The sequence below is a fragment of the Rhinolophus sinicus genome, linkage group LG02 (genome assembly GCF_036562045.2).
Source record: "Rhinolophus sinicus isolate RSC01 linkage group LG02, ASM3656204v1, whole genome shotgun sequence".
Taxonomy (NCBI): Eukaryota; Metazoa; Chordata; class Mammalia; order Chiroptera; family Rhinolophidae; genus Rhinolophus; species Rhinolophus sinicus.
The window spans coordinates 177,581,273-177,606,122 of NC_133752.1; the positions used below are offsets into that span (position 1 = coordinate 177,581,273).

The following is a 24,850-nucleotide window of genomic DNA, read 5'->3' on the forward strand; positions in this document are numbered from 1 at the left end:
CCTGGCCTGGGTCGGTCTGCCTGGTTTTCCTGTCTGTATGAGGATCAGGGAGCAGGTGACGGGGGCATGGGGAGGGCAAGGCAGCTCCTTATGGCAGCTGCCAAGAGGTCTCCCACCAAACTGTTCAAAGCCTTATCGGCTTGGAGGTATTTCTAATACCATTTCCGGTCATTGTTTCCCCTTGGTCATTAAGAGGAGGCCAGTCCCCTGCTGTGGCAGCTCACAGCTATTGTGGTGGGAAAGGGGCGGGAGGTGTTGGTGGACGTCACTGCTTGGGCCTTATCTGCCTGGCTGTGTGCAGCCCCTGGGTCACTCAGCAGCAAGCCAGGGCAGAGCAGCAGCACTACCCAGCCATACCGTCCGCCGCTGCCGGGGAGCATGGCCTAGGCCTGGCGGCACTGCCATGCAGCTGTTTCCCAAGGGACCTCGGAGATACCTGCGGCCCCATCTGCAGGGGAAGGTATGGCCTTCTGGGAGGAGGGCTGGCTCCGTTGTGGGATGAAGATCAGGGCTGATCCCACCCTCTGAGCAGCTGGGGTTCTCGCTCCCTGGACTAGAAGGGCTTTGTTTGGAGAGTGATTCAGAGCCAGGGACCATCCTCAGGTCCCCTCCTTCACTTGCCTCTGGGGGGTCCTGTGGCTGCTTCTGCTCGTGCCTGGGTTTTACTGTGTTTCCTACTTGACCAGATGAGGCTGGAATGAGCTTTGCCTTCATCTCTGGTACTTTTTGGGAGCAGCCTCGTGTACCTGTGTGTGGGGAAGCTGTAGGAGAGGCTACCTGATTTGAGACCAAGTCACAGCCATAACTGACATGAAAGAGTTCCTTCCATAGATATATAACAGATTGGGGGGCGGGGGCATTGAGTGGGAAAGGAGTCACCCCCAGTAAATGTCCGATGACAGGTTCTGCACTTAATTTAGCAACCTTTTCCAGAGGAAACAGCTCTGGAAGGGGCTCTAAGGGATGTGGGGTTGTACTCTGCCAGGCAAGGTCAATTGTCCCTCTCTGGTGGGATACTCAGTGTGGATATTTGCCTGGGACCAGGGCGGCTGGGCTCCTGTGCCTTTATCAGATCAACTCAGTGAGCACTATCTGAGCATCTTCTGGGCACTGCGCTAGGTGCTGGGATGGCGATGAGCAAGGTGCTCATGGGACAGTGTGATTGGCAGACCAGCACGTGGTTCCTGAGCATTCTCCAAGTCTGGTGCCTGGGGTGGAACAAAAGCATGAGAAAGTTCTTACTCTCTAGTTTGCTATCAAGTGTGGAAGGATGAAGAGGCAGGAAAATATGCATCATCTCTTAGCTTCTGCAGGTGTACAGGGAAATGGGAGAGGTTAGCCTGGCCTGGGAGCATAGAGGGGAAGGCAGAGCCCTCCTCCTCTGCTGTGGCTCTGGGACTGCTTCTTGGAGAAGGGTGCCTGGGGTCCTGGCTCACAGGCACTAACAGTGACTCTTGGGCCTGAACCTGGCCAGGGTCTTTTTTTTTTTTAAATAATTGGTACTCCATGTTCAAAGGCTGACAGGAGCCAATGAGGGTCAATCTTCTCTCTTACTTGAAAAATAACGTTCTTCCCACTTCATGCATGGATAGTAGCACATATGGGCAGCCATCTTTGTGGGCAGTAATCACCAGCTCATTTCTCCTGCTTCTCTGCAGATGATTCCTGCCAGGCTCGTGAGAGTGCTGCTTCTGGCCGTCACCTTGCCCGGTAGGTAACAAAGTGCTCCCACACTTCACTCCTGCCCTAGGACCACTGGGAACAATCCCCTCCTAGAAATAAACAGGTGTATCGGGAGCTCACCTGTGTGCTCAGCCGGTGTTAGGCTCCTGTTGGCCCTGCCAGAGCCACTGGTTGCCTGGTCAATTCCTCTTATGAAGGTTTTGCAGAGTCCCACTGCCCCTGATTTGTATTCTCCAAGGAGCAGGTATCTGAAAATGCCTTCTCCAGTTGGGGAATTTAGAAGCACAAGGGCGACACAGAACAGTCCTATATGATGGGGCTGGAGGATGGGGAGGAAAGAATCCAAGACTTGGATAGATTAGTTTTAGAAGGGATTGTAGAGGTTATCTGGTCGAACCTCCCATAATACAGATGAAGAGACTGAGGGTCAGAGAGGAGAAATGCTCCAAAGTCACAGAGAGCCAAGATCAGAGGTCAGTTCTCCTGGGTCCCAGGCCAGTTCTTTTTCACTGAACTGCACTGTCTTCCTTTCGTCACTGAGATTCTGAGTCTGTGAATGGCAGGAAGGACCCTCTCTACTTAGACAACTCAGGCCAGCAACATCCAGCTTGCTACTCATGGGTTAGTCTGGGACAAAATGTACATGGGTCGCACCTTCTGTATCTTCCTACTAGGTGGATCCTGTGCCAGGGGACCAAGAAAACTTAGAGATTTACTGCTGTGCTTCCCCACCTGCCCACACACACACACACACACACACACACACACACACACACGGTGTGAGGGTGGCAGAAGAGTCCTCTCAGAGTTACAACATGATCCTGTAAGAGTTAACACTTTATAGATTCTATGTATCAGGCACACAGGGCGATCTGTTTAGAATGTAATCTGTTCAAGATATACTAGTAGATTAATGTAGAGATGCTCATTACAATATATTTATATATCAGAAAACTTACAAAAATGCTAAGAACCTAACAATAGGGGTGGGGGTTATACTATATACATTTAAATGTGAAATATAATGCAGCCACTAAAAGTCATACACAATGGCATGATAAATTCTTTACAATACAAGGTATAATCAAACAATACGGTGAATGTTTAAATAAAAATAATTTATTACATTAAAAAACACATTGCCATGAGTCCCCCTCAAAATACTCCCCCTTGCTTCAAACACACTATCCCATCGTTCTTGCCACTTTCTGAGGCAGTTCTGGAAGTCCTCTTTCATGTCTTTAGTTGCACTGTCGTGGCTGCCTCGATGTCCTGAATCATTTTGACTTTGGGGAGGAGCCAGAAGTCACACGGTGCCGGATCCGGTGAATAAGGTGGATGAGGACACATCATAATGTTTTTATTTGACAGAAATTGCTGTGTACCAGAAGTGATGTGTGACATGGAGCGTTGTCATGGTGGAGGATGATTTACGGCACACTTGAAAACACACCTTCTCTCAATCATAGCTCACACTCAACTGACTGCACCAAACTGTTGAAACTTGTCACACACTGTTACTAAGGTTTGACATGCCACTTCCCGCATTAAAGATCCTCGCCTTTCTGTTGGATGGCACTTGGCAGTAGCATTCGCCGTATTTGATGATCACACCTTGCTGTTTTGAGAAACAGGTTGTAGTTTGCATAGGATGATCACAATTTTGTAGAACACCCACCGTTATATATAGGCTGTCAAATAGAACAGAAAGATAAACACTAAAATGGTAGCTCTAGTTACTGCTGAATGTTGGTTACAGATGATTTTAACTTTTTTGTATTGTTCTGTATTCTCCAAATTTTCTATAATGAGCATGTATCACATTTAAAATTTTAGATCAGTAAGTAAATGGCATTAAAACAGATTTCCTGAAAAAACTGTTCCATTGTTTCTATGAATCCTGAGTCATATGTGGAAAAGCAGCAGCATTAGTCTTTTTGGAAGGAACGTACTTCCCCACAGCCCAATTTCTAAGAGACACAGCCTCATTTCTAGAAGCCTGGAGTGGTTTGGTCTGGTGGTCCCACTTGTGCTCACCTGTGGGCCTCTCCCTCTAGGGACCTTATGCGCAGAGGGGACTCTTGGCAGGTCATCGATGGCCCGCTGCAGCCTCTTCGGAGGGGACTTCATCAACACCTTTGATGAGAGCATGTACAGCTTTGCGGGAGACTGCAGTTATCTCCTGGCTGGGGACTGCCAGCAACACTCCTTCTCGCTCATAGGTGAGTCTGGGGCACTGAAGGGAGGATGGCAGATGGGAGCCAGCGGAGCTCAGTCCTGGCATGTGGGGTCTGAGGGGGTAAAGGAAGTTTCCTGTTCTTATGACAGTACTTGATCTTAAAGATCCCTGCAGAGAGCATGGTGGGGAATGGCCTTTCCATGACACGGGCTTCCCCCGGGCCTCCCCATGGGAGCCTGGTGGGATGGAGAGATTCCTCATGCTTCTTTAGTGGTTGTGTCCACTATTCTGGGTACAGGCAACACTGTGGGAGCTGTGGCGTCAAGAGCAATGAGGAACCAGAAGGTGCTTGGTAACAGGCAAAACCCCTAGCAAAAGGGAAGGATTGTCGCGTGGTCTCAGTCGACTTCAGAGTATCTAACTGGTGTTGAGTACTTCCTGTGTTCCTGGAAAAGCGCTGGTGCTGTGCTCGTGTTATTTCTGTACCACCACAGCAGCTCTGAGACGTAGGGACAGAGTCAGTCACCTCTGTTTCACAAATGGAGAGCCGCAGCCCAAGGAGTTTGTCTGATTCTCTCAAGGGCAGACTGATCATTAAAGGAAGAGCTGGATTTTGATCCTGGACTTGTCAGGACAAAGGAACTTTCCTCTGTCCTAAGGAGAGAGGGCACTTGCTGAGGCTGGGAGTGTGGCTGGAGGCAGTGATGGAAAACTGTGGTTTGGTGACAGTCCCATTCTAAGAATTAATCAGATGATTTGGTGTGGGAATGAGAGGTGTTACACAGCTTAGCAAAGGCGGAGTCCTCAGCCTTAGGACGTGAGGTGGAAATGGACACACCCACACTGGGGAGAGAAAAAGCAACCCCCTTCCCTGGAAAGCTGAAGGCTCAGGTCCTCCCATCTCAGATGGTCCCAATATTTATTTTAAGTGGATTTCTCTACTTTAAAAATCATGGTGCATTTGCAACAACATGTATGGAGCCTGAGAGCATTGTGCTAGAGAAATAAGTTAGAGCAGACAGAGAGAAAGACAAATACTGAATGATCTCACATGTGGACTCTAAAAAGAAAACATAAAAAACAAAAACACCCAACCATAGCGGATCACATAACTCACAGGAAAAAGAGACCAGATGTGTGGTTATGAGAGGGAGAAGGTGTGGAGTGGGAGAATTGGATGAAGGTGGTCAAAGGTACACACTTTCAGTTATAAGATCAATAAGTATTGGAGATGTAATGTACATCATGATGGGTGTCATGTTAACACTGCTGTGTGGTATATTTGGAAGTTGCTAAGAGAGTAAATCTGAAAACTTCTCACCACAAGGAGAAAACATCGTTTCTTTTTCTTTCTTTTTTATCTGTCATCCATCTATGTATGTATGTATGTATGTATGTATGTATGTATGTATGTATGTATCTATCTATCTATCTATCTAATCATAGTGGAGATGGTGCAGACCCCCTACCTGAGATGGCTCTGGGGGTGTCATTGGGCATGGAGGGTAAGGAGTGACAGGAGGAATGTTTTGAAAGAAGGAAATAGTGACACCCTGTCCACCCTGTGGCTTTCCAGGGAAGGGGACCCTATGGAGACACTGGGGTGCCTTGGAAGATTTGCTGTCTTGACTCCACAGTGTTTTAGCTTGGCTCTACTGCGGACTCCTTACTCTAGAGATGGATTTGTAAGCAATACGTAATGAAATCTTAGTACCAGGCACAGAGTTCATATTCTGGGCTCAGGGAGGCAAGCAGCATGTTGGAAAAGGCCCCTCCCCTACTTAAACCCAACTCTGGACCCCTCCCCCTTAAGCGTAGCCATCACAGGGAGGGAAATTAAAGCTATGCTGGTGCCACCGTGCTGTTTGTCTCATCTCCTCCAAGAGGCTCCCGCTGCACCACTCCAGCTCTGTCCAGCGCTGGGCTCATCCACATGCGCTGATTGGCAGTTTTCTGTCCTGTAGGACCTGGTAGCTCCGCCCCCAGCAGGAACAGAAGCTTGGAAGCAAAGAAAGAGCCAGCACTGGAGTCAGAAAACTAGTACTCTCTTCTCTCCCTCTTCACCGAGTGTCCTTAGGGGAGTTACACAGTGTCTCTCAGCCTCTGCGTCCTCATCTTTAAAATGGAGATACTGTGAGGATCAAGCAAGATGCAGTATCTGCAAGTGTGAAGTGTTACCTCAACCTTAGTCATTGAAAGCAGCCTCTGTAACACAGGATGTCCACTTGTTGGACGGGAACATGGTGAAGATGAGGGGCTGCGGGGCCCTTGGGGGCATTTCTATCAAGGTCAGGGTAACATCAACCCCCTTCCCCAACATATCCACGTGGGTTTGCGTGGAGGCCTGCCCCTCGGGCCATCCTTTCCTGGGTTTCCTGGCCAAGGAGGAATTGAAGGGCTGTGTTAGGCCTCTCTGTTTCAAACCATCTCAGTGGGACCCCCTCACTGGGTCCTTATTCTTATAACAACCTGTTCTTGTCAAGTGCCAGTTTTATGGCAGGTAATTGGCCTAAACCAGGCTATGGATCAATCACACTTTAATGTAGATTGGTTTAATTCCCACCCCAAATCATGCTGTTACTTTTTCTGTTTTCTGATGGGGTGGGGGAGGGACTTGGGATGAAAGGAAGAATCTGAGGATTATTGGGAAGGGTGGGCTGGCACAGCTGCTTCAGGGGCTCTGGGGCCAGGGGAAGGGGTCCAGCTGGTGAATGCTGCAGTACCCATTCCTCAAGCATGACTGTCCGTGCACACACCTCTGCTCCATTGTTCTCCAGTAACATCCTGTTTTCTTGCTTCCAACTTGCAAATTCCCATTCCTCTCTGAGTGTCTGTGGACCTTGTACACATCCTGAGTAAAGTGTTTATGTCTCAGCCTGAAGGACCACCTTGTGTGAGGGGGTGGCCCTTTCCTTGACCAGGCTCCTCCTGGGCAAACAAGCTCCAGGGTCCCAGGCCAAGGCCAGCAGCATGGGGAGGTGGAGCAGGGAGGGAGAAACTGCAGGAATCCTGCTTGGAGAGACTGCTCTTTTTAGGCCATGCTGCAGGATCTGGTCCTTAGCCAGCCCAGGATGAGCCATAAAGCACCAACAATGTGCTGAGTCACTTCCCCAGCCCGAGACTAAGTCTCCACATCAGTAAATGGCGTGGTCGTACCAGATGGCTGTTTCTAAGTGTCTGGATGGTGATCATTTGTATCAGAATTATAGGAGTGAAATGTGAAGAGTTTGTTATAAACACACGTTAGCAAGTTCCACACCCTGACACTCCAGAAAGCACTCAGAGCCGCTCTGGTTCCAACTGCCGACCTGCTTCCTAGGCTGCTTCTTCTCCAACATTTGAGGAAAGCCTCACTCCCCCACTTAGCTCCTCAGTCATACGTTGAGAGCATCCCTGGTTCACTCTGGCCTCTTGGGGTGGAGACCCAACCCATCTTCTCCTAGCAGCGACAGGAAGTACTACCCTGCATTTTGGTGGAGTGTGGGAGTTTCCCCTTCACACTCCCCGCTCTCCCGGGCTCACTGGCAATTTCTAATGGCTTATCTTCCTAATGGAAGCACATCATCAGATTCCCTGCTGAGTTCTGCAGGGAGTGAATAAAGCAAATAAAATGGAAGGCTAATCTAGAGTTCTCCCCTGCATTAGTGGTTAACGGAATCCAGACCACTCACATACCCTATTAAGGCAGCTTTGTGGTGCAAAAGGAGATTGGGAATTGGAGTCAGAAAACCCAGGTGTGGGCTCTGCCGCATGTTAACAGTGTAAACCAACTATTCTCAAGTGGGGTGATTTTCCTTTAGAGGATATCTGGTAGTGTCTGGGACATTTTGGGTTGTCACAACTGGGGTTGGATACTACTGGCATCTGGTAGGTAGATGCTGCTAATATCCTAGCATGCACAGGATGCCCCACAGCAAAGAAGTATCTGGCTGCAGCTGTCAATAAGTGCTGAGGTGGAGGAACCCTGTTGTAAACTTAGGCCTCACTTTCTCCGTCTGTAAAATGGAGCCAGTCTAAGTCAGTGTTGTTTTCAAACTGAGTCACAGCCTGTAGACCATCAATTTAATTTAATGGTTGTAACCAGCATTTAAAAAAATAAATGGAATAAACTAGAAGACATCAGAAAGTAGCAGAGTGCATGGCATACAGTGAGGCTATGTGAAATGTGTGAGTGTGTGTATCCTGGGTCATGAAGTAAATTGTGTTTTTACTTTGCTTTCTGAGCAAGACAGTTTTACAACCACTTGTTTAGGTGGTCTCCAAGATTCTCCGTGCTGCCACAGTGTGTTTTCCTGAGTTGAAGCCTTCTCTAGGACATACTTCCAGATGGGCAACTCTCCCAGCCAGTCAGCCCCATCTCCCGCTCTGGGTCCCTGCCTCACGCAGCACTGGGCTCCGGGCGCTCCCCGCTCCCCGCAGGCTGCCACCTCAGCATCCTAATGCTGATCTCTCCTGGGGACCACACAGAACCAGCCCTGCCAATACTTAAATCAGCACCTGGTCTGAGTCGCATCTCTGTCGTCACTCAAGCTCTGTGATGACGGGCAAGTTAGTGACCTGGGTGGACCCAAGTCCCACAGTCTATGCGGCCAGGCTGCCTACGTCATTTACGTGAACAAAGTGGGAGCTCCATGCACCCCCACAGTGGGAGTCTCAGGGCGCCAGCTCACGTTCTCCTGATTCCCTCTAGTTTGACTTTCTGTTTCTGCTGAATTCTTGGCTTCTCTGGCCTTGAAGGCCCTGCCTTTCAGCCTTACGGTGACAGGAACCCCTGGGCTTTCCTGTGCACCTGCTTAGCCCTGGCTTCTGGGGAATGAGCAAGCAGCAATGCAGGTGACTTTTCATCCTTGAAAGCCTTGAAGAGCAGTAGATCCACACAGCTTCCTGGATACTGGTGTTTGCTTCCTACCATGGCTTAGGACATTTTATGGCATATAGTTAAAGTGGCAAACATTTCTGTAGCACTCACCATATGTCAGGCACTGTGCTAAGTACTTTACATATAGATAAACTGGGACACAGAGAGGTTAAACAACTTGCTCCAGATCACACAGCTAGTAAGCACGGATTTGGAACTTGAACCCAGGTCGTGTGGCTTTAGAATCTACGTTCTTACATTGTACTATATACTACTTCCCTAGTAGATTCCTATTTATTATAGAAAAATTAAAAACTTAGATATATTATAGGACCAATCTTATCTTGCTTCTTTAATATTTTCATTTGCCCTTTTTTGTTATCTCTTTCTAGTATATCTAGTAGTCAGATATTTAATATCCTAGACTGGCACACGGATTTTATTCTTTTTTTCTCTCCTTTTTTTTCTGCTTCTGCTGAATTCTTGGCTTGTCTGGCCTCGAAGGCCCTGCCTTTCAGCCTTACAGTGATAGTAACAGGCTTTCCTATGCACCTGGTTATCCCTGTCTTCTGGGGAACAAACAAGCAACTATGTAGGTGACTTTACATCCTTGAAAGACTTAAAGAGCAGTAGATCCACAGATGCAGGGCAGTGGCTCACCCTAAGCTCTCTGGTTGCATCCAAAGCCTTTGCGATCTACCCTCCAGCCACACACTTCTGGCTGACTTGTTCTCATAGCCCTTCTGGAATCCCTAATAAAGGGAAGGAGAGCCTGCAACAGGGAGAGGGACACAGAGAGTTCTCTCCTGTTTGCAGGAGCGAGATGCCTTTGTCTCAGAGGCGACATACTGGTCGAGTTACCCAGGGAAGCTGGGGTACAGCCACCTGTCCACCTGCTTTACGAAGCTGGGGTGAATGGGACGGACAATTGTACTAAAGAGAAGACGGGTTCTGTGGTCATTAGGGACCTGGAGACTCCAATCTCTTGGGCTCACTGTGTTCCCCTTCAGCAGGTGACTGGTGGAAGGAGACGGCTCACTCAGAGCTAGGTGTAGTGTTCAGTGTCAGCCCCAGCAGGGCCCAGGGAAGAGATTTAGTCTTTGGTCCACTGCGAATGCCCAGAGGCCCGGGAGGCTCCTGGGAGCAACTGCAAATTGGAGGTTGTTGCCAGGCTGTCCCATTTGTTTGTGTTTTCAACATTTTATTATGGAAAATTTCAAACATACAGCAAAGGTGACAAAACAGGACAATAAACACCCATATACCCACCACTCAGATTCGACCGTTAACATTTTACTATATCTACCTAGTTGTGGTTGCTTTTCTTTGGCTAATTTCTTGCTATCAGTAAGTTGGCTCTACTTTTTAAAGATGTGCTAGCTGCAAAAACAGTTGTGAGTGAGAGTGCAGGGCAGGCATGACTCCTCAAACAGGACGAAAGCCCTTCACCTTGGCTGGCGTCTCCTTTATCTCCTGACAGTGTTGGTCTGGAACTCTGTAGAATGTGGTTTGCGGGCTCTGGACCTTTCTCTGAACTGCTAACAGTATATCATTCAAGACTCTGCTTAGAATGCACTAATTATTTACATGTGACGACTGTCACTGAAATCTCACTGTGAAGAAATCAATTTTCTGTCTCATTCTGATTGGTCAGGAGTGTGTGTGTGCGCATGTGTGCACGTGCCAGGTGGTCTCTGTCCTTGGTCCAGCTCAGGCCTCGGTTGGGGGGCTCCTCCTTGCAGATCTCTGCCAGGCTGTAACTGGTGTGGCCCCTTCCTTCACTCTCCTTATCAGTGGCCCCAGCCGTGGCAGCAGGACCTCATATCAACAAACCTCCCAAGTTTCCTGGACTTATTTCTACAGATATTCTTGCCTCCTCTTTTTGCTGAGGAACCGGAGTCCACTTTCCCTGACCCTGCAAGGAGAAGGCATGTTTCCTCATTTCCAAGGTTAAGTTTGCACCTGGACCCTATGCCCCATTTCTTCAGGAGCCCCAAGGCGCTGTGCCCCCCAATCTGTCCTCTTCCATCTCTCTGTCCTCACTGGCTGCCCTTCACCTTCCCTATTTCCATCAGCTTCTCAGTCTCTAAGGCTTGCGATCAGACTCTGTCCTGTTCCTCTGGCTCCCTCATCTCCATGGCCTCTCAGTCATCTTTGAATTCCACAGGCCCGGCATGAGCCCCAGTTCTCAGAGACTAGCTGTGGGATTGTGAAGTATTTATAATGCTGCAAAAATGCATCTTACCTGTTTTTATGCTCTCATATCAAGTGCCACCACCTGTGTCTCTGTTTGTCCGTCATAACTGGACCTTTGTCATGTTGTCAGAGACGATTGTATCATGTGCTTCGCTGTCCAAACATCTCTACTGGTCACATCGATAATTTATTACTTCCGTATTAAGCGCCCCACACTGAGTGAGGGACTTCACCTACAGAGTCTCTAAACTTCTCCCAGAGATTTAGACTCAGTAAACTGAGGTGGGACTCACGATTTTCCATTAAAAAAAGAAAAGGAACCAGGGATTCTGATTGGGGCTGTCCAAAGAGGACATTTTAAACAACACATCCTAGAGTTCCTGTTACCAATAACTCACTTTGTTCCTTTTATTTGCTGCCTTACAATGTATTCAATTGTTGCATGCTTGTCTTATTTTTACACTTAGATTGTAAACTCCCATCAGGAAGAGGTCATGCTTTTATGTTTTTCTTTTGGGAAATATAAGAAACTACTAGAGGGCTATATATCCAGAAGGCACTCAGTAAATATTTTTAGAGGAATAGAAAGATGAATGAGTAAATGAGATTTTGGGGCGATTTTTGCCCATTTATTACGCCTTTTGGGGGAAGATTTCCACTGGGATAAGATTATAGATGATGATTATAAATATATTTATTAACTTTTCTGGGTAATAATCACCACCACTGACTCTTCTTTTTCAGGGAACTTCCAAAATGGCAAAAGAGTGAGCCTCTCTGTGTATCTCGGGGAATTTTTTGACATCCAGTTGTTTGTCAATGGTACTGTGCTACAGGGGGACCAGAGGTAAGTCAGAAGCCCAAAATGTCCAAATTAAAAAGGACCCTGGGACACCATTGCACACCCCCCTCATTTTTCAGATGAAGAAACTGGAGGCCAGAGAGAGGAAATCAATGTGCTCAGAGGGAATGAGTAGCAGGGCTAGGGGACAGCGGGCTCCCAACTGCTGGTCTTAGCCGTCAGACCCTTTGCACCACAGTCTGAACCTGCAGCCTGGGGTTGGGGTTGAAGAGTGGTAGAGACAAGCAGAAAATATACGAGAAGCCACTTCCTGAGCTCATCCTTGTTTTTCCAGCGTCTCCATGCCCTATGCCTCCAAAGGACTCTATGTAGAAACGGAGGCTGGGTACTACAAGCTGTCCAGTGTGGCCTATGGCTTTGTGGCTAGGATCGATGGCAGCGGCAACTTTCAGGTCCTCCTGTCAGACAGATACTTCAACAAGACCTGTGGGCTGTGTGGCAACTTTAACATCTTTGCTGAAGATGACTTTAGGACTCAAGAAGGTAAGCTTTTCTGGGGTACCATTTCCTAGAGGCGTGGTTGTGCTTATAACTTCCCTGCTCACAAACCTTCACTACACTCCTCCCCTGGCATTCCAGCCTCCGCCTCACTCACGTCACCTCAGTGTCTCCTGCCAACCTTACCTCTTGGCATTCCACCTCGCTGCCTCGACCTCTTATCACACTAGCTCTTGGAACTCCTCAAACCTGACTTGGTTCAACTTTGAATTCCCCATAGCAACTTACATGTGGTAGATGGTTGGTAAATGCTGGATGGTTTGAATAGGCCCACCTGAACCAGTGCAATAGCACTTCATGGATAAAATCTGTGAAGGGACGTCTTTAACACGGCCCCAAAAGGCCAGTGTGTGTGTGTGTGTGTGTGTGTGTGTGTGTGTGTGTGTGTGTGTTTGTGTGTATGTGTGTTACAAACAATAGAAGGTACCAGAGACAATGTGAAAATCACTACTAATCTATAATCTTCTTTTGATAATTTCAATTACATAAACATTTGATTAGTGACGCTCCCTTGCAAAAGCTGAACATTTATATATAAGTTCTTCGTTTTCCTTATGACCCAACTATCCTCTGATTAAGGGGTAAGTGTGTAGAGAAACAGTTGACTATGCCTTTCACTGGACTGGAAAACAGATTGTTTCTGTCTTCTCCAGCACTGATTTTTCAAACTTTTCATTGTTCAATGTGTACATTTAAGACTATACATTTTCCTTAAATACCATGTTAGCGGCACAACACCAATTTTGATATGTAACATTTTCATTTAGTTCTTGAATTTTCCAATTTTCATTTTGAATTCCTTCATAACCTATAACATGGTTTAAAATTTCCAAATGTTTAGAATTTTTAAAGTTATCTTTTGCAATTAAATTGATTTCTAAGTTAAATTAGAAATTTGGGGAGATTTGTTTGTGGTCTAGTACCTGAACTTTTTTGCCAGTGTTGTACGTATGTTCCAAAAGAATATATTCTCTGATTACTGCAGGATTCTATATGTACTTGTTGAATTAAGTTCCTTAATTGTATTATTCAAATCTATATGTTTACTACACTTTTTGTCTGCTTCACTTACCCTTTAGTAAGAGAGCTTCTTTAAAATTTTCTACAGTAGTGGTGTATTTGTCAGTTCCTTCATGTAATTCTGAGTTTTGCCATATATATTTTGAGCACTTGTTATTAGAGTTTAGAAATGTTGAATCTTTCTGGTGAATTGTTCATTTAATGTAATGGGTAATCATTTTTAACACTGCCTTTTGCCTTCAAATCTGTCCGATATTAATATAGGTACTCTGCCTTTTTTGGTTTCTTTGCTTGATATATCCTTTTCTATACTTCCAGCCTATCTGTGTGGTTTTGTTTTAGATGCTCAGATGTGTCTCATGAAAGCAGTATGTAGCTGGATTTTATTATTATATTTTAAAAGTCAGATTTATTGAGGTATGATTTACACACAGTAAAATTCACCCTTTTAGTGCACAGTCTTATGAATTTTCACAGAAGTGTAGAGCCATATAACCATCACAATCAAACTGTAGAACAGTTCCATCACCCCAAAGTTCCTTGTGCCTCTTTGTAGTCAAATCCCCCCCACTACTAGCCCTGCTAGCCACTGATACCTTTTCTGTTCTTATTCCTGTTCTGTTCCTATAGTTTTGATTTTCTCAAATTCATATAAATGCAATCATACAGTACTTAGAGTATTTTGCCTTTTAAGTCTGGCTTCTTTCATTTAACATAATCTTCTAGGGATTCATCTGTGTTGTTGCTTGTATCAGTAGTTTGTTCTTATTTGTTGTTGAGGAATAAAGCTACAATTTGTCCATTCACTAGTTGAGTGATACTTCATTGTTTCAAGTTTTTGGCAATTATGAATAAAGTCACTCTAAACATTCATGTATAGCTTTTTGTCTCCATTTTTTTTTATTGTGGTAAAGTACACGTAACATAAAAATTTACTATCTTATCCATTTTTTCAGTGTATAGGCCAGTGGCATTGAGTACATTCACATTGCTGGGCAATCATCACCATTATCTATCTCCATAGCTCTTTTTATCTTGTAACTGAAACTCTACCCATTAAACAACAACTCCTTATTATTCTCCCCTTGACCCTGCCCTTGCAACCAGTGTTCTACTTCTTGTGTCTATGATTCTGACTACTCCAAGTACCCCATATAAGTGGTGTCATGTAGTATTTATCTTTTTGTGACTGACTTATTTCACTTAGTATAATGAATTCATTTACAATTCATCCATCTTATAGCATATGTCAGAATTTCCCTGCTTTAAAAAATTTTTTTTATTGGGGAATATTGGGGAACAGTGTGTTTTTCCAGGACCCATCAGCTCCAAGTCAAGTCATTGTTTTCAATCTAGTTGTAGAGGGTGCAGCTCACTGGCCCATGTGGGAATTGAACTGGCAACCTTGGTGCTATGAGTGCTGCGCTCTAACCAACTGAGCCAATTGGCTGCCCCTAGAATTTCCTTCCTTTTAAAGGCTGAATATACATTGTATGTATATGCCACATTTTGCTTATCCACTCATGCATTGATGGACAGTTGGGTAGTTTCCATGTTTAGCTATAGTGAATAACTCCGCTATGAACATGGGTGTACAAGTATCTTTTCAAGACTTTGTTTTTTGTTCTTTTGGGTATACACCCAGAAGTGAATTGCTGGATCATATGGTAGTTCTGTTTTTAATTTTTTGAGGGACCACCACGCTGTTTTCCACAGTGGCTCTGGCATTTTACATTACTACCAACAGGGAAAAAGGGTTCCAATTTTTTACATCCTCACCAAACTTGTTTCAGATAGTTGCTGTTTTGTTTCAGATAGTTGCTATCCTAGTAAGTGTGAAGTGGTATTCATGTATAGTTTGCGTATGTGTGTGTGTTTGTGTGTGCGTGTGTGGTGTGTGTATGTTGTGTGTAGATATATGCTTTAATTTCTCTGGGTAAAAGTCTAGGAGTCGGATTAATGGATGTATATTTAACTTTATAAGAAACTGCCAAACTGTTTTCCAGAGTGGCTGTAGCGTTTGTATTTCTGGTAGTAGTGTATGAGTTCCAGTTGCTCTGAATCTTTGCCAGCATTTGGAATTTTCAGCTTGTTATTATTATTTTTTTAATTTTAGCAATTTTAATAGATGTGTAATTATATCATATTATTGTTATTTTAATGTAACCTACTCTTTTCTGTTTTTTAACTGTAAAATTTTGCTTTTTTTCATTCATTTTATTTTAAATTGTATTGTTGATGTATTTGAATTTATATTAACCATCTTATTTTGTGCTTTCTACTATTACTACTTCTTTCTCTACCATCCCCATTACCCCCCTACCTTGTTTGAATAACCACAAAATCTGGTATTATTAGTATAGTTTTACACAATCTGTGATTCTTTAGATATGCCTTCATGTTTAACAGGTTCTTTGCTCATAATTTCTCCTTACACCTTACTCTTTTTATTCCCCTAAGTTCAATTTCTATTTTTCTAAAAAAAAAAAAAAATCCTTTAGTAGTTTCTTCATTCAGGGTATGGTTGTGATAACGGAAACAAACATTCCTGCATTCTTATGTGATACTTTAGTTAGGTATATAATTCTAGGACATGAGTTATTTCTCGCAGTACTTTGAGGATACTATTCCATTGCCGCTATTAAGAAATGTGTTGTCAGTCTAATTATTATTCCTTTGCAGATAACATGTCATTTATCTTTGTGTACAAGTCGTCTCTGAAATTCCACTGTGCTGTGTCTAGGTGTGGGTTTTATTTTAATTATCTTACTTGAGGCTTATTTTGATTCCTAAATCTGATGATTCCTATCTTCCATCAGACTTAGAACAATTTGAGTCATTTTCTCTCCTTCTATTGTTGGACATTTTTATTCTATCTCCTTTCCCCCATCTTTTACTTTACTTCCATTTTTCTATCTTTTTATCCTTTGTTGCTTTTTGTGTGGCGCCTCATGCTGACTGGTGAGAACCAATTATGTGCATCTCTTCCAACTCACATTCAGTAAGGTCATGTTGGTAGTTTGAAGTTGGACATGATAGTTGCTTCAGATAGTTGTACCACAGAAACCAGCAAATTCTACAAGTCAGAGCTTTGCTTCCCCATACATCAGAGAGCTGGCTTATCAACCCATCACTAGTTAGATCTGCCTTCTAGTTCATTAATTCTCTCTCAACTCTGTCTAATCAATAGATGATGTCTACTCCATCAATTGAATTTTCTTTTTATTTCATTGACTATATTTGCAATTTTGAAGAAAAATATGGCTTTTTTCAACAATACTATTTTTTCTTATCGCCTTGTATTTTTATCAAGTTTCAATTTCTTCTTCATAATGATAATTTTAAATCGTTTTATAACCTCTATACAAAACTTTATTAATTTTTCAGAGCTCTAGTCATTCTATTTTTATGTCTGCTGATTTTGCTTAAAGTTGATTGTTTTCTATGTTTTATAATTTTGGATTGTGAACTCACCTTTAGAGTTTTATGTTAATATTCCAATATGAAGTTACCAAATATCACAAGAAGTATAAGTTGGAATCTCAATCCTGCATGAAGACTTTCTCACCACTATAAATTCTCAGAGGAGACTTTTCCTCTTTTACCCAGAGCCCAGACCAAAGAAACAAACTTAAAAAAAATAATTTTCATGTTTCTCAAAGTGTTTTTTCTTGTCAACTTTCTCATGGAGGGTGCAATCTTTCAAGAGTCCCAACAGCACAAAGGGGCATCAAGCCCACCTTCTCACATCATGCAGCCCCATGACCCATTTTTCGATGGTTTCTTTTGATGTGCAGAAGCTTTTAAGTTTCATATAGTCCCATTCATTTATTTTAGCTTTTACTTCCATTGCCTTTGGTGTCAAATTCATAAAATGCCCTTTGAACCCAAGGTCCATAAGTTTAGTACCTATGTTTTCTTCTATGCAGTTTATTGTGTCAGGTCTTATGCTTAAGTCTTTGATCCATTTTGAATTAATTTTGGTACATGGTGACAGATAGCAGTCTAGTTTCATTCTTTTGCACGTGGCTATCCAATTCTGCCAGCACCATTTATTGAAGAGGCTGTCTTTTCTCCATTGTATGTTTTTTGCTTCTTTGTCAAAAATTATCTGTCCATATTTATGTGGTTTTATTTCTGGGTTCTCAATTCTATTCCATCAGTCCATGTGTCTGTTTTTCTGCCAATGCCATGCTGTTTTGATTATTGTAGCCCTGTAGCACAAGCTAAAGTCAGGGAGTGTGATACCTCCAGTATTGTTCTTTTTTCTTAAGGTTCCTTTGGCTATTTTGGGTCTTTTGTGGTTCTAAACAAATCTGATGATTTTTTGTTTTATTTCTTTAAAAAATACCATTGGAATTTTGAGAAGATTGCATTAAATCTGTATATTGCTTTAGGTAATATGGCCATTTTAACTATGTTGATTCTTCCAATCCATGAGCACAGAATGTCTTTCCATTTCTTTGTGTCTTCTTCAATTTCTTTTGAAAATGTCTTATAGTTTTCAGCATATAGGTCCTTCACATCCTTGGTTAAGTTTATTCCTAGGTATTTTATTCTTTTTGCTGCAATTGCAAAAGGAATTGTTTTTTGTATTTCTTTTTCTGAGATTTCATTGTTAGTATATAGGAATGCAATGGACTTTTGTATGTTGATTTTGTAGCCGGCAACTTTACTGTATTCGTTGATTGTTTCTAATAGCTTTTTGGTGGAGTCTTTAGGGTTTTCTATATATAGCATCATGTCATCTGCAAAGAGTGACAATTTAACTTCTTCATTCCCAATTTGGATGCCTTTTATTTCTTTCTCTTGCCTGATTGCTCTGGTAAGGACTTCCAACACTATGTTGAAAAGCAGAGGTGATAGGGAACAGCCCTGTCTTGTTCCTGAACGTAGAGCAAAGGGCTTCAGTTTTTCACCATTAATTATGAGATTAGCTGAGGGTTTGTCATATATGGCCTTTATTATGTTAAGGTATTTTCCTTCTATACCTATTTTATTAAGTGTTTTAATCATAAATGGATGTTGTATCTTGTCAAATGCTTTTTCTGCATCAATTGATATAATCATATGATTGTTGTCCTTTATTTTGTTTATGTGATGTATCACATTGATGGATTTGCGTATGTTGAACCATCCTTGTGCCCCAGGGATGAACCCCACTTGGTCGTGATGAATAATCTTTTTAATGCATTGTTGTATTCGATTTGCTAGAATTTTGTTTAGGATTTTTGCATCGGTATTCATCAGGGATATTGGTCTGTAGTTTTCTTTTTTTGTGTTGTCCTTACCAGGTTTTGGTATCAGGGGAGAGTTTTGATAGAGAGATGGCCAAGGTCTTGAGGGAGCGCAGAGAAGGCCACACCCAACCAGGCTGGTGTGGGGGACAGGGAGCAGAGCTAGTTCAGAAGGGCTTCCTGGAGGAAGTGGTTTGGGAACTGCATCTTGAAAAATGAGTGGAGATAGTCAGGCAATAAGGGGAAAGAGAACATTCCACACAGAAGGAGAAAGGCATGCAAAGCTACAGAAAAGCAAGAAGGGATGGGCATGCGCCTTATCGTCTTTCATGTCATATCCCTCACTGTGCCCATCCATCCAGCCATCCCCTCACCAAACATTGGCTGAGCTCCCATGCCTGTGCCCTGCTGTGTTATGCTGAGTGTTGCACAAAAGGTACTCCCAGTCCCGATGCTTATGTACGAATCTCATGGTTGAGGTGATGACAGAGCTAAAGTTTTCACTCAGAAGTCCTGCATCAGGAATAACTGGCTTCATTTTCCTGAAACTTTTCTCCACAGGGTCTTTGACCTCAGACCCCTACGACTTTGCCAACTCCTGGGCCCTGAGCAGCGGAGAACAGCGGTGCAAACGGGTATCCTCTCCCAGCAGCTCATGCAACGTCTCCTCTGAGGAAACGCAGAGGGTGAGTGCAGCCCAGGCTGGCTGTGCTCTGGATGGTGTGGGACTTCTGGAATTAAGAGGCAGAAAGACATCTGGTCTCAGGTCCTCCATTTTGTGGAGAACTGGGCCTCCCTCTGTGGGTCCTTTTGGCTGTTCAATGTAGGGTTCCCATGGGTCCCTTTCCTCTTGAAAACCAACTGTGGCTACAGTCTGGTTCACTCTAATACTGTTCTGGGCCTGGAACTCTAAAAATCGGTGCAGTCTAATGAGTCCAATGAGTTGGTATAGTGCATGACTCTATTTTTCTACTTTATACTCCGAGACCCTCTTTCTTGTCCCCAAATATTGCCATCATCGCCTGCCACCTGTCTGAAATTCTGCCAATATAAAACCATTCCTTTTAGGTTCTTAATAAGTGGTTGTTTAAAGTACAAATAGGAGGGGGAAGCCCCAAGCTCTTACCACCACAGCAACAGGAAAGGGGTTACTTCCGGGAAGCTGGGCGAGGGGTGGGGGAGGGGTGGGGATGGGGGAGGGGTGGGGATGTGACCAGCTTGTATGTTGTAATCATTTCCTGAGGGTACCATAGCAAATTATCTTAAATTTAGTGGTTTACAACAACATAAATGTATTCTCTCACAGTTTTGGTGTTCAGAAGACTGAATTTAGTTTCCTTTGGCCAAGATCAAGGTGTGGGCAGGGCCTGGCTCCCTCAGGGGCTCTGGGGAGCTTCTCCCCTGGCCTCTTCCCGCCCTAGTCCTTGGCTTCTGGCTGCATCACTCGAGTCCCAGTCTCTGTGGTCACATGGCTTCCTCCTAATCTGTGTGTGCCTGTGTCCCTGAGACTCAGTACGGAAGGTGGCACCTCCTTATCCTTCCCACACAGCCCCGTTTCTACCTGTTTGGCAGCTAGTTAGCAGCTCTTTCCCGTCAGACTTGCCTTTTATGATCCCGCAAACCAGAACCTCTCACTTAGAGAGAAGAGGGTGTGTGTGGGAGGGAATGGGCACGTGCCTCCACGTTCTCTGCAGATACAGATGGCCTTTGTGCTTCCTGTGTGGGCCGGTGGGAAGATGACACTTCAGACTGGGAAAGACCTCCTGGTGTTTCCCCACTGTCTGTGTTCCCACTGGAGTGCCTCCACGTGGAGATAGGAGTGGGGAGAAGCAGGCCGAGCTCACGTAGCACTTTCAGCATAAGCTCCCAAATTCATTCTTTTTCTCCTCCCTCCTCCCAATTACCCCCACATTCCTTTTGGGGAGCTGAGTCCCATTTGAAGTTAGAAGGACAGCAGGGTACTGGAACCATCCACACTGAGGAGTGGGTGAGTGACAGAGGCCAACTTTCCTTCTAGAGCTGCCTATTAAGCAGGTGAATTTCAGACTGAATGCCCTCAAGGAATCACGTGCAGTGGTGGTGGGGGGGGACAGGAGAGGGATTTTATCATTTTTTCCTTTTATTTCCAAATTTGCAGTCCTGTGGTTGGCTGGTGGCCCCCCTCTCCTGCCCTTCAATGTCTCTAGGCAGGTGTGAGATTAAGGGTAGGGGTGCCTCAGCTGATGAGAGGGGCTGGGGCTCATGCATGTACCTCTAACAGAGAATCAGCCCTTTAAGGACATGTGGGCTTTGTCTCATTGTATTTTGCAAACATAGGCCACCAACTCAGTGCTGGAAAAATGTTCTCTCACTCTCGGATTACAAGGGGATACATTCATTTATCCATAGAAGTAGAAGGTAAAGACAGGATTTTCAAATGGAGAACCTGACCCAGTTGAGGGGGAAAACCGATCGCTTTTGTCTCCTGGAGATAAAGGAGAGGGAGGGAGAATCCACAGAAGATTTGTTTTGTCTCTGGGGTGCCTTTTAGTGGCTCCAGCTGCAGGTTTACTACTCACTTTGTCTCCTGGGTGTGTTACAGTCCTTACTAACCAGTGTCCTGGGAGCAGCTTAAGGAATTGGTTACCAAGGTCTTAGTGCTGAGCGGACGCCCCAAACACGCCAGACCTCCCAAGACACAAGCTTCTCCAAGCTCAGAACTCTAGGTTTCAGATTGTTTACCTGAGAAGAGAGGCCTGGCTTTGTCTCAGCAAATCAGGCTGTACGTGTTCGTGACTGGGGCACCCTCATTGGCTGGGAAGCATATGACTCATCTCCTGGGAGGTGATTAATATAGTCATTGGAACTGTTCACAGCCGGCTTAGTCCCACCGGGCCAGGTTCAGAAATCAGGTCTGGTAAATGGGATCGTTTACAAGTGCTTGCCAGTGTGGCTCCAAGGCCTTGTGCAGTGGCAGAGAGTATTGTGTTGGGCAGACTACACGGACCTAAGAACTTTCCTTGAGAGCCGCCAGAGTCTGTTCTCTCACTTCTCTGGTGCTTCCCCGCCTTTTCAAGGCGGTAGCATGGAGCCAGCTCTTTCTGAGAGCCAGGTCATATTACTTCTACCTAGGGGATGAATGTTTCCTTGTTATGCCAACAAAACCCAGAGCCTGTCTGCTGGGACTGTTAATGGCTTGTTTGAGTGCATGCAAATTTGCTGTTTTCTCAGCTTTTCAAACAGAAGGCAGGGCTGCTGGAGTCTGGAGCTCAGGGCCAGACCTGTTAATAAAAACCCCAAGCTCTAAGTGCTCACATGATTGATGTTAATTTGCAGGCAACTCTACTGCGCAAGGAACATTTTAGAAAGAACGTTAGGTTGCCTTTTTCTTTGAAACAAATTTAAATTCTGTCCTTCTGGGGAATGTCAGCAAGGGCTAAACTCTTTATAAAGGGACCTTGTTTTTGTCCTGCAGTCCCATCTGCAATGTGAAGGCCGTGGCTCCAGCAGACTGGACTAGCTCATACAGGGCCCTTGCTGATTAGAAACTGGAAGCCCTTCCTTAAGACACTTTACTACCACCTGCTGGGAAATTGCATCATAAACATTATACATGTACATAGAATGTACGCACACATATATGATGTCTGTGATGTGAATGGTACTACTCCCTTGGGCGTGTTGCCACTGTGCACTCTGTATGACCTGCAGAACTACACTCGATAGCCATGGCCCTGGCCACGCTTCCATGGGGGGGGGAGGGGGGCACAGTCGCAGCAACCATTCCCCTCCTCAGGGTCAACTCCCCCAATGTGGGAAGGTCATCTCCTGCTTTTGCTGCTGCCGTCTGAATGTGAGGACTCTTCATGCCTCTGGCCCCAACAGGCCTCTCCTTATACTTCCTCAGAGTTGGTCCTCAAGATGGACAGTCTTTCTTGAGAAGACTGAGTGCCCCAGTTATTACTCCACCTTCTGGTGGTGAATCATCCTTCAGCAGCATCAACCTCAGGCAGGTGTCTGGAGCAGAAGAAATTTCTTTTCATCAATGTTCGGAATCTTAGGTTCATAAACACTCAGAGGGGGATGAGATTCTAGAAGCTATCTAGTCCAGCCCCCTGCCCATTGCCTGATGCTCTCCACAGCTCTGTCCAGATAGACAGGTGACACTGTAACCTTAACTTTAAGAGTCAAGTCTTTGAGACAACCTTGCTGGGATCTTCCCAGCTCTCTGACAGAGCTCAGCCCTACGTAGCCCTCCTTGGCTCCCTGATAAGTCTCTCCTTTCTTTTTATCCCCCTTTGAAGCTAAGTGGCCCTGAATACTGGAGTAGCAAGATTATTCTAGTCTGGTTTCACCAGGTCTTATGCAGGTGTTCCCGTCCAATTGTACTCCCATCAGTTATGTAACAGTCTCAGATTGCCTGTTTTCCACTGGCTTTGAATTTAGTGTTTATTTAGTAAAAACAATCCTTATTCCTTTTGTTCTCCTGCTGCTCATGTCTTCACAGTTTCTCCCTATTCTGAAACAGCATGCTGTTCATAATGCTCTCCCCTCCAGGAAGTCACCTGTCCTGTACAAGCTAACATTTGTAAATACTCATGTGTACTTTAAATAACCACAACATGTCTCCTCAATAGCACAAAAAGGCACATAGAATACCCATTAAGTTGGGGACAACACAATTCACTCTTCATGTCCTCATGAAATATTGCCCAAGCCTTTTACTTGCAAAGTAGGTACCCAGCTCTTTGTATTATTTCTGTCCACAGTGTGCTGGGAGCGAGCTCACAGGCCTACAGATGGGTGAGTTGAGCACAGAACTTGGCGGAGGTGCCAAGGGCCCTGGCAGAGCTGGGGGGCTCACTGGCCAGGCCCACTCCTGGCATCCTGCTTTCGTTCCCTGACTTTCCATTCACTTAATTGGGTGTTTGGCCTGGAGTAGACTTTTCTTAGCGTTTGGGAAGCCATGTGCTACATTCATTTGCTTGGCAGAATAGTTGTGATTCATAGAGAGACCATTGTGGTGAGAGTCTAGCTGGTCCAGGGTTAGCCTTGGAAACCCAGGACCCCCAAAGGAGTAAGCTGTCAGATGACAGCACTGTGACCTGGCCTGGCTTTACAGACAGGGTGCCCACTCACTGTGTCTCACTGATGCTTAGCTCGGAGTTGGGGTTTGAACACAAGCGCGCGCGCACACACACACCTTTATCCCTGTGGCAGAGGGAGAACTGCTCTCTCGAGCCATATGGAGGCTAAGGAGTGAGGATGTATTTCACACGCTTTGCCGAGGTCCAAGGATCTAGGGTGTGGTCCCTGGTTTCACTTGATCCTGTGTGTCCTCGTGCACTTATGTCCCTGCTGTGCATCTCAGTCTTCCGTTTCTATGGTGAGCTCTACCCATCACTGACTGAGTCAGTGCCATTTCCTTTAGAGCAGATTCACTCCCCTGACTGCGGGCTGGGGGAAGGGACAGTGAACCCATGTGCTTGTGGTGGGACAGGGCGACTGTGGCCACTGAGCCTCTGGGGGTCTCGCCTTATGACAGAGATCAAGGGCTGTCACAAGGTTTCAAAGATTTCCCTCAAATTAAGCTGAACGTGGCCGTTTAGGGTACTTATTTGACAAACGCTCAAGGAGGGTTAGATCCTAGTACTCAAGTTTTCAGTTCATGTGCCTCCGAAACACAACAATTTCGAAATCTTTTAACAAAGTATTTCCCGAGTGGCTTTCTTTCCCTTTTCTTACCCCCTGGTGAGGACGAGAATGAGTGAGAATCCGATGGTACCCACTAGTACATATTTATCGAAATGTTGTGTATGGATTGGGTGACTAAAACTGTGCAAGGTGGATTTGTAATCTTATTCAAGGGACAAGACACATAGGAAACATTGAGCAACCATGAAAGAGAGCCACACATGCTATCTAGGGTAGTAAATGGTGAATTGCCAAAAGAATGGTAAGTGGGAGGCCAGCTCGGCGAGTCAGCTCTGTGATAAGAGCTGACTATCTTTCCTCACTGGGAGCAGAATGGGTGGCAGGTTCCGTCCCCAGAGCTCAGGCAGACCCCACACTGGGAACCCAGGCCTGGTGCTTGGCTCTTGCCCTCCCAGCCCTCTCTTGATCCCTGAAAATTGCTCAGACACCTCCCAAGAGACTAGGGCAGAGGGTGAGGAAGGTCCTTTGCAGGGCTGGGGACTTCTGACATATCCAGTTATCCTACTTCTCATGAGGGCTGTACCCTATCTCAGAGAGAGGAATGTCTAACTCTGAAAAAAACCATCCATTTGTTGGAAATCTATCAACCAGTTTCACGGGGTCTTTGCAAGCCTGCTTTTGGA

The 24,850-nt window shown here is 45.1% G+C and overlaps 1 protein-coding gene across 1 annotated transcript in view; it reads left to right on the top strand.

The window, feature by feature from the left end:
• Window positions 1-227: 227 nt before the first annotated feature.
• Window positions 228-24,850, top strand: part of VWF (von Willebrand factor) — a 130,550-nt gene continuing 105,927 nt past the window's right edge. The window contains exons 1-6 of the mRNA XM_019754370.2: window positions 228-460; window positions 1,659-1,710; window positions 3,741-3,905; window positions 11,661-11,763; window positions 12,053-12,261; window positions 19,095-19,219. Coding sequence (XP_019609929.2) covers window positions 404-460; window positions 1,659-1,710; window positions 3,741-3,905; window positions 11,661-11,763; window positions 12,053-12,261; window positions 19,095-19,219 — 711 coding nt within the window. The 5' untranslated portion in view covers window positions 228-403. The remainder of the gene's footprint in view (window positions 461-1,658; window positions 1,711-3,740; window positions 3,906-11,660; window positions 11,764-12,052; window positions 12,262-19,094; window positions 19,220-24,850) is intronic.